Below are 10,427 nucleotides of genomic sequence, written 5' to 3'. Positions count from 1 at the left end.
AAAACAGTAAAACTGGTGTATAACTCACGTTACTCCTTTCATCAAAACAGTAAAACTGGTGTATAACTCACGTTACTCCTTTCACCAAAACAGTAAACTGGTGTATAACTCATGTTACTCCTTTCATCAAAACAGTAAAACTGGTGTATAACTCACGTTACTCCTTTCACCAAAACAGTAAACTGGTGTATAACTCATGTTACTCCTTTCATCAAAACTGTAAAACTGATGTGTACCTCACGTTACTCCTTTAATCAAAACAGTAAACTGGTGTATAACTCACGTTACTCCTTTCATCAAAACTGTAAAACTGATGTGTACCTCACGTTACTCCTTTAATCAAAACTGTAAAACTGGTGTATAACTCACGTTACTCATTTCATTAAAACAGTAAAACTGATGTGTACCTCACGTTACTCCTTTAATCAAAACAGTAAAAAATTTTGTTGTTCTTTTTTTTTCTCCAGTTCTAAAAGATATAAAAGGAAAAATCAATCTGTGATGGATGTGAAAGAGAAACATGATTCCGTAGAAGAAGGGGTTATTTTTTTTGCAACCGATTTCTAGAGACAACAAGGATCACCAACCGTCATTAATCATTCCACCAACTGGTCTTATGGAACACGAGAAGCCTTCGAAAAATTACTTGACATGCATTAAAACCAACCTTCTTACTATCCTAATGTTTCTAGCTGTGGTATTCGGAATAGCTCTTGGTTTTGGTCTTCGACAAACTGGGTCTTGGACCCCGAGACAAATCATGTATGTCAATTACCCAGGTGAGCTATTTCTCAGAATGCTACGTTGTTTGATTCTACCTCTGATAGTCTCTAGTCTGGTGTCAGCGATAGGCAGCCTAGACATTAGACTTTCCGGGAGAATCGGAGCTCGAGCAGTGGCGTACTACCTACTTACCACCATCCTAGCCATCATCCTAGGAATAATTCTAGTCGTAGTCATCCATCCCGGGGCAGGAAATCCTGACGAAATAGCTCGCAGCAAGAAGAAAGCAATAGTGTCAACTACGGAGGACACCCTAATGGACCTCATCAGGTGAGCTTCTTCATACTACTTGTAATTTATAAGGGATTTCTGAAAATAGCACGGAACGCCTACTGGCGTTGTTTGGGAATAGTCTAAGTATACTTTCTACACACGATCAGTTTATTTTTGTTGTTGTTCTTTAATTATAGAATACAGAAATAGAGAAACGACATTCTTGAAATATAAGGTATAATTATAAATCATAATTTGTATTCTGGGTTTGTAATGTCAAAACCCTGAATAACTATTGGGTTTGTAATGTCAAAACCCTGAATAACTATTGGATTTGTAATGTCAAAACCCTGAATAACTATTTGAGGTTATTAAAATGTTTGTATTTATAAATACTTGGATTTAACAATTACAAAGTGGTTTGTTTGTTTTCGGACATTCGGGCAAGTCCACACAAGGGTTATCTACAATAGCCGTCCCTAGTTTTGAAATGATAAACTAGAGAGAAGGCAGCTAGTCAACAGCAACCATATGCTTGACCGAAGCGTGTGGTTATAGACTAGAGAGAAGGCAGCTAGTCAACAGCAACCATATGCTTGACCGAAGCGTGTGGTTATAGACTAGAGAGAAGGCAGCTAGTCAACAGCACCCACTTACCTGAGTGTGATTGGACTCTCAGTTGTATTACGCACCCACGGTCCCAAAGTGCAGAACGAAGCTTTTTTTTCACACTAACGAGAAGGTAAGCATATTCGGCGATAGGTCTTGATCCAGCGACCCAGGCCTGATAACTCTTTTTATCACCAAAGCAACTAATGCATATTAAAAGACAATATTTTAAATTAAATTTCGTCAGTGTTTTTATGAGGTTTATGAATTTCTTTTATTTGGAGAAAAGTATATTTATTTAAAACTAAAATGTAGCGATGAAATATGTTCTTATAATAACAGGAAATTAGTGCTAAAAAGTTACCACTTACTGTATTTGTAAGGTAAAATATTTTTAATAAGTAGTAGTTTTTCTGAATATCAGGCTTAAATAACCTAAAACAATTTATATACCACATCATTGAGACCGAGCCTAGCCTAGTAATTAGCGTGCCGGACTATGGATCAATGATTCGCGTCCCGTTGACTCAGAATTGCTCTCTGCTTGGTCGAGTTGTTGGTGTATTATAGAGTGATTGTTACATTTCACTGTTCGATTACAGTAGCCCAAGAGTTGGCGGTGGGTGCTGATGACTAACTACTTTCCCCGTGACTTAATAGTTCTAGATTAGGAACATATTACATAGGTAGCCTTTGGGTAGCTCTACATGGTTTGCCTAAAACAAACTGGATTTTATAGGAAGATTTTGGGATATACATTGGCTTTTACCGTGTATTTCTGTTTTCATGGATATATAAAAAAATCATCATTAAATTTTACAAACGAATAAGAAAGAATCGAAATAGGCCTAGTTGATATATAGAAACTAATGTTTCGACCTAGTCGAATAAAAAACTAATGTATTGACCCAGTTGACAGATAGAGGTTAATGATATATATACTACAACTAAATTGAAGGTAACAAATGAAACAACGTATAATATACTTCAATAAGGAAACATAGTATGCTAATTAAAAATAGGTAGGCAACAACGATTTATAAGCACTAGGAAGAATTTTATTGATGGTGGAACATACTACATGTTTCAATAGATCGTTGGTCTGTCTTCTTCAGATATGATCAGTATCTATCTATCTTGGCAGTTGTTTTGATGAAGAAAATTTCACGTTCGGCGTTCTTAACAGTCGAACAGTGAAACAATTAATCATCAGAGGTGCTGGAATATTAAGCAATCTTCCTTCGCCCCGCACAAGGTACTGGTAAATTTTGCTTAGATGGGGTGATGATAATTTAGAGTCTAATTATAAGACTTTTGGTATAAATTTGTTACAATGTTATAGCTAAGTAGGTCACAAAATACTTTGGGATGAAATTCTTCTCCTACACCAACCCAAAACTAAAAAAGAAAGAGGCTGTTTAGAAATTATAGAAATCATCAAAGCAAACGATCTCTCGCTAAACCGTGATAATGGCCCTATCAACATCAGCCGTATTTGGCAAGGTCCATTCATCATTCATACACTTGACCAGACTTGACCTCTACCTATGTCCTGTCACCTGCTGAGAACATTTCCATCACATTTAATCCTTGTGTCTTTTGTTCTTGTAACGATATATATAAACCTTGTATCGCTTAGTATACTGATCATAGGACTCCCCTTGCCTTCACTTTTGCCTCTGTCTTGCCTTGTCCTAATTCTCTTTAAAGTAAACATTCGTTTCATATTGATGATATGTTAAAGCGGATAACTGAAAATCACCTCTACGCATGTGACTACATATCACAGAAAACATCCTCCCACTTCACATACCTTTACCTATATCCTTTCACCTGCTGACACCATGTGCGTCACATTTAATCCCTGTATCTTTTGTATTTGTATGACATATAATACTTGTATCGCTTAGTACTGATCATACCTGAAAAAACAAACCAATGTTCTGTCGAAACATGTAGTATGTACCACCATCAATACAATTCTTCCTTATATTTATAAGTCGTTGTTTGCCTACCTATTAACGTATAATATATTGTCGTTGTTTGCCTACCTATTAACGTATAATATATTGAGATACAGGGTTTCTCAGATTTCTACTTCATGTTACATGTCTAGAAATTAAAAAGTGTATATATGTACGTGTCTAGGTAAGACAGAGTACAAGGTTCTTCAGATTTCCACTTCATGTGTAGACATTTTTTAAAAGATTCGTACGTGTCTAAGTAACATAGAAGTGAGCTGTTAGAGTGAAATAAATGTAATTATGCAACCACACAGGCATCTTCATTACACTGTGACTGCTGTTTTTAAAATTTGTAGCTCACACTTCAAGGTTACAAAATAAATGTTATTGCATTTCTAATATTATTATGGGATGGAAAAACAAACAAAGGAAGAAGGTGACTTGAGTCTGTTATTTAGATGATCCAGTTTCAGATGTAAGTATATCATGAAGAAAAATGTATAGCTCGTTAATGTATCTGCATCAATGCATAATAAATAGAGTTAAAACATAACAATTTTGTTAAGTTACGTTTACAAATACACACTTCTATGTTGAATTTGGATGCTGTTTCTTCAAATTTCTTTCAATTATTTTTCTCCCTACTGTTTATCTGCTGAATAAGTTTTATCTCATCTACATCTTTGATTCTAACAGTTTGCACAGAAAAAAAAACGCATTATTTTCTAGAGAATTGCTTGTGACTCCAAATGTAGTAAAATGATCGAAAGATTGACTAGAGCATTTTGACCTCTATTGTAAAATTATTGCTGTTCAGGACATTTATAACTTCACGGGCAGCTGCTCAAGCTAAACGTTTGAGATAAATATGATCGTTCCATCAAATGGTTATCTATGTTTTAAAAACTTGTCTGGTGTCAAGTTAAAGGTGGAAACGGTAGTTATGTTCATACATCTTAACAGGAACCTGGTAATAATGCAGTTATGGTTTTCTTAGATTCATTGATTTACCTTTGAGTAATGGGTATGAGCCATAGAAAAACTGAAGGTTTGCCAGAAAATATTTTACGATTCAAACTTTGAATTATTTTTACCTCAACTGAGTCTGAAGCAAAATATAAAGAAAGAAAAAGACTGGGCACAAATGTAACACACAGTGAAACAGTTTTTATTCACAAACGTAATCAGAATTTTAAATACAAGTATATTGTGGTAATTTTAACAGAATTTGCTGGAACTTAATTTGAATAAATAGCTATTTTCATCAGAGCGACGTTTCTCTCATTCATCTTCATCTTATTCCAGACTGAGAAAACAATGTATTATATATGAAGCACGACAATGCCAGTCTTCTCAGGACGCAGGCGCTTGTCACGTGACTTACAATCATTCTCACTGCGAAACAAGGGATGTTATATCACCTTACTTACCAGTAGTAAAGATTAACATTGATTCTATACAGTATGCACTATGTTACAACAACCTTTCCTAAAAGAGAGCAAAAACGATGCCCTAGTTGTCTGATCCAATTTCTTGAGTAACTAGGACGCGAGGAACTTAATGAATCTCTTGACTGATATCCTATATTAATATTGCATGTTCAATATCCACAAACATTTTGAAAAAAGGAAGTATACTCAGTTACTTGCTTTGCAGGGATTCTACTGCAGGCACTTTACCGTTATTAAAGTAAAACTTAATGTGATGACTACATTACTGCTCCAAACTAAACAAAAAATATCAATATTTGCCGCAAACAACATAAATATCAATTAACGCTCACCATCAATTTATCATGGGTGCGACCTAGAAAATAATTTTACCTGGGCTGTTGATGGTGATTTCAAGATGTATATGGAATGATTTAATAATGGACCTTTCAAAGGTACATATGGCAAACTCAAAAGCTAGATCATGAGTGTGTACCAAAGCCATGGACAGACTGACTGCCACTTATTTCCCAAATAAGGACAACTATAAAAGCTTAATATTCACAATAATATTGAAATTAAATTGCTATCTGAGTTTCTAGAAAGCATTTCATTAAATTCATCATATCGAACAGTAACCTACTTTGTAGCTGAAGAAGCTATTATTGAAGAGGCAGATTCAGAGTACCTAGCCCTATATCCAGAATAGACTTAGGAGGTAGGTAAATAAGATTATTACTTCAAGTGGCTACACAGACGCTCCCAAGAGACTAAGCAGTAAGTCTACAGGTTACAACTCTAAGAATCGGGTTTCGATACCCGTAGTGGGCGGAGCACAGATAGCCCATAGGGTATCTTTGTGCTTAAAAACAGCGAAACAACCAAACAAACAAACACAGATATATTAATTGGGTCTAAAAGAGTGCTCTCTGTGTGAAAACTTCCTCATCAAAGATTTCATGAAGTCAAGGGGAAAAAAATTTAATCGATTAGAGTTGTCGAGAACTAGATAAAATTCTTGGTTTTATAGTCACTAGCTGGGCCGTAAAGCACTTAACAGAAAAAGTCAAAGTGGCCAAACTTATGTCAATAGACTTTCTAAACACACAAAAAGTGAAGATTGAAAAGAAGTGTAAATTTTGAATCCCTTTCTGAATCTTAGTGGATACGGTTAGGACTCGTTACTACAGATGGGTGAGAAATGAAGTTGAAATTAATACTATAACGACAGCAAAGATTGTTTATATTCAAAATGCTAGCTTCTCTGCACTTATATTAATGGCATTTCCACACGATCTGACACTCAAAACAACCAGAATAGTTGATATCCTAAACATTCATTGATGTCAGCGGCTCCTTACTGGAACCACACTAAAAAAATAGGTATGAAATTTCCAGAAGCTTTATCACACTTGGAGAGTGATGTATGTGCCAGAATCCATGTGCTAAAAGTCAGATTTACAAATCATTTAGAGCCAATATGAACTCATATTGTATATTTAGACTCCAGAGAGATTTAAAAGTATCCAGGTCTGTTAATTGACATTTTCAGATAGCGATCTAAGCCACGTCCACATGGCAATCTTTATCTACACGGATTAGTCTATCAGTACGAGGAATCATAATAACTTTAAAATTGATTATTACACATTGATTATATTGTTTATAGATTGTCTGATGTTAAAAGAAACTTGAATTTTAATATATTTCCAAAACACCTGATAATAAAACCAACTTAATGTTTTGTATTTTGAAGCTAACTTGGCTAATTTAAAGGTCGCCATGTTTTCAGTACCATGTAAGATATAAGTACAAATTTAATTTTCTAATCACAGTGTTTTGGCCCCGAGGTATTCCTGGCTTTAGTTGTATTGAGGGAATGGTCGCACTGAATTTTGTTTTTCTCAAGCTATAAACCATTTAGTTTATGTTAAAAACCTTTTAATTAGTTCTAACGTTAGAGGTCGCCGTGTTCTTGATAAGGTGTATAATTTGTTTTTAAACTACATCAGCTTTGATCACATTTCTTATCCCTACGTAAAGCAGATAACGTCTTTAGGATCTCACTGTGTAAACTTATAAGTCATAAAACGTAATACAAGTGAGACTAAAACGACTTTATAAACTTTATAAATTAGGTTACTATAGGATTAATGTATTGTAACTTGCCATGTGCGTGATGTCTACTTGTACCTACATTCCAAATTTATTTTACAGAAAAAAAAACAAGTTCTTGTACTAATAAACCTGAGTTCATAAAAACTTATTTTGGTTTCCATTTTCAGAAACATGTTTCCTCCCAACATCATTCAAGCGTGTCTACAACAGGTTAGTTTCTATTTTAATACGTCATGAGAAATGCAAAAGGAAAACTTCTGCATTGGAGCCTGTCAAACTTCTATGATAAACAGTTTTCTTCGTCTTAAAGCAATAGGGTGATACATCTTTAATGTGGCTCATGATGAATAACGTCAAATTTCATCTCCTACACGTCTTACCGTGCTTACTTGAGTCCAGCTGAATAGCTGAAAACATTTTTACAGTTAATGTCATGTACAGCATCGGTCATATGAGAGGTAAAAGTATTGGTAAGGAACACAAGAACGTTTATGCCGAAAAAAATATTTTTTTACATGCTAAATGATTGTTTAGTTATATCTATTTTTTATTTCAATTTTTTAAACATACATATATAATTTTATATAGATATACAAGTTTATATAGACGTTATAGACGTTATGTTATAGATTACAATTTTATACAGATATTATAGACATATAATTTTATGTAGATATACAATTTTATATAGATGTTATAGATTACAATTATATAGATATATAGTTTTTAAAAGGTTCTTTAATTTCCCATTTTTTAACACATTTGGTCTAAAGTCTCCAGGATAGACGAAATGATTAACAACATTCTCGAAGAGAAAAGTAATTTTACAGAGAAAGAGAATATTTTCATGGAAGCACATTCTATTATTGAATTATTTTCTAAGAAAAGCATTATCTAATTTGGTTTATTTGACATCACAATAGCATTAAGTTCTAGATATTTAATAGACACGATAAATCAAAATATGAGAAGGGTATAATATACAACAATGAAAATTCAAACCAGAGGGGAAGGATTAAGAAAGCATTTACATAGAAGCGTTTCCTTTAGAAATAGGAGCTTAAAGTTTCTCCAGAATAACGCTTTTGACAGTTTGTTATATGTACAAAGAGAAAAAGGCTTTGCTAACTAGATCTCGTTAAAAAGCTACGTTATCAATTTTATTATACAAATTTCCATTAAGCCTAAATGAAACAATTTTATGACAAAATAATATATTTTAAAAGTACTCTGTTTCATTTCAGATTTTATAGATACTGAATATATATTAAAATGTAATTTGAAGCGATGTTGTATACAGTTTCAAACTTGCATATAATATCGATTGAATAAACTTTCGACTTTTACTTAATGAACAAAATTCAAAAGTATTCATTAACAGTATACTGGTTAGTAAACAGTTATCACGAAAGCAACCAATGGTTAAGCGTCCTGGAGTAAAAAATAATGGACCAAACCGAAACATCTCATTCGTGGATGGCCGTAGGAACCGGTAAGGCCAGTCTGGCCGTGGCCTAAACACTTTTCCATGATATGTATAGCTACAAGTTATGTATTAAAACTTGCTTCTTTTAATTCAATAAATTACATTGTTTGTAATTAGCATTTGTAGTTCAAATGGCTCAAGATTCAATCTCATAGCATTAAATTTTCAAAACTTTTCTGGGGCCTAGACCCCCTCCCCTAGAAATAGCAATGCGGCAATATCCTGACCACTACAAAAATGCTGCCTACGGCAATATCATGTGTTTTAGGTAAACTTCATTCTTTGAAGACGCCTGTCGCTGGAGACTTTTCAGCTATAACAGATACGTTTACAATTTACTTTCCTTGAGTGAAGTTAGTTCTGAATTCGAGTGTATTAGCATAAAGTAGAATATCATTAATATAATTATATATTATAATATAATCATATAGTATATAAGCAATATAATCATAAAGAAGCACACCTTCTCAAGAAGATAAATTAACAGATCGTCGAAAACTTTTTTATATTTGTTTTTAGAGGATGACGTTTCGAGCGGATCAAACATATCATTAAATATAGTAGTACTTAAGAGTAGGAATCGTGATGAAACAAAATGGCAGCCATAAAAATCGTCAATTTAAAACCGCTTTTAAAATATCTGAATATTAACAATGATTATTTCACAGTATTGGCTGAGAAAAACTAAAGCTTATTGTACTTATAAAGTCGTCTAAATCACTATATACGTGTTTATGAACTGAACCGAAATTTCGCTATTTATACGAATTTTCATTTAAGTAAGTAAGTGACTTTTCCAGACAAGCGTACAGAAAAAAATGACGAACCTTATCGCTTTAATTCTTTCACAGAGCTCTTTCAACTGGGATCCCAATGATTCATTTCTTGTACCGAAAAGGATGCCATATATATAACGGGCAATGCACTACTTTAGACATATAATTAGATTTAAGGGTAGGTTGATAGAGATCCTGACGAGTAATAAAATCGAATTGGATATATGCGCTCCCCACACTTAGTTTCTTTGTTTATTTGAAGTTAAGCACAAAGCTACACAACGGGCTCTGCCCACCACGGGTATCGAAACTAGGTTTCTAGCGATGTAAGTCCGTAGACGTACCGCTGTTCCACTGGGGGGACTCCCACGCTTCGTATTAGTGGCGCAAAAAAACATAGCTAATAAAAAGGAAACAAACAAATATAATAAAAAAAAATTTAATTTTATAAAGACAACTAGGGATCGATATATACGTAACCCAGCTAGCTAATAGTAATACCGAAAATTTCAACGCTACAAAAAAGTATTGAAACAAGAAAGACAAAACTACAAAACTGAGTTACTTAAAATTAATATATATATATATATCTACTTTGGTAAATCATTGTAATTATGTTAGTCTCAGCCAAAGTACGGATTTTTTTTATTTTAAGTCACTCAATTTTTGTTGTTTTGACTTTCTTGTTTCAGTACTTTTTGTAGCATTGAAACTAGCTGGGTTACGTATATATCGATCCCTACTTGTCTTTATAAAATGTTTAGAAAGTTTTATTATACTTGCACTAAATAACACCATTCTAACTGAAGATGCCCCCAGTGGCACAGCGGCATGTCTGCGGACTTACAACGCTAGAATCCGGGTTTCGATAACCGTGGTGGGCAGAGCACAGATAGCCCATTGTGTAGCTTTGTGCTTAATTACAAACAAACAAACTTACTGAAGACCCAATCACTAAATATATTTTCAAGAACCCACCTATTACTGCTTACAGACATGACACAAACCGAAAAGAAACCTTGGTAATCTTAAAACAGAAACAACATAA

General features: G+C 33.8%; 1 protein-coding gene across 1 annotated transcript in view; it reads left to right on the top strand.

Annotated features, from left to right (window-relative positions):
* Positions 1-10,427, top strand: part of LOC106468074 (excitatory amino acid transporter 1-like) — a 30,490-nt gene that overhangs the window by 6,500 nt on the left and 13,563 nt on the right. The window contains exons 2-3 of the mRNA XM_013928473.2: positions 468-1,053; positions 7,285-7,327. Of these exons, the coding sequence (XP_013783927.1) occupies positions 617-1,053; positions 7,285-7,327 (480 nt within the window). The 5' untranslated portion in view covers positions 468-616. The remainder of the gene's footprint in view (positions 1-467; positions 1,054-7,284; positions 7,328-10,427) is intronic.

The sequence above is a fragment of the Limulus polyphemus genome, unplaced genomic scaffold, assembly GCF_000517525.1.
Source record: "Limulus polyphemus unplaced genomic scaffold, Limulus_polyphemus-2.1.2 Scaffold2860, whole genome shotgun sequence".
NCBI classification, from domain to species: Eukaryota; Metazoa; Arthropoda; class Merostomata; order Xiphosura; family Limulidae; genus Limulus; species Limulus polyphemus.
Note: the sequence above shows the minus strand (reverse complement) of the source record. Positions and strands in the feature narration are given on the sequence as shown.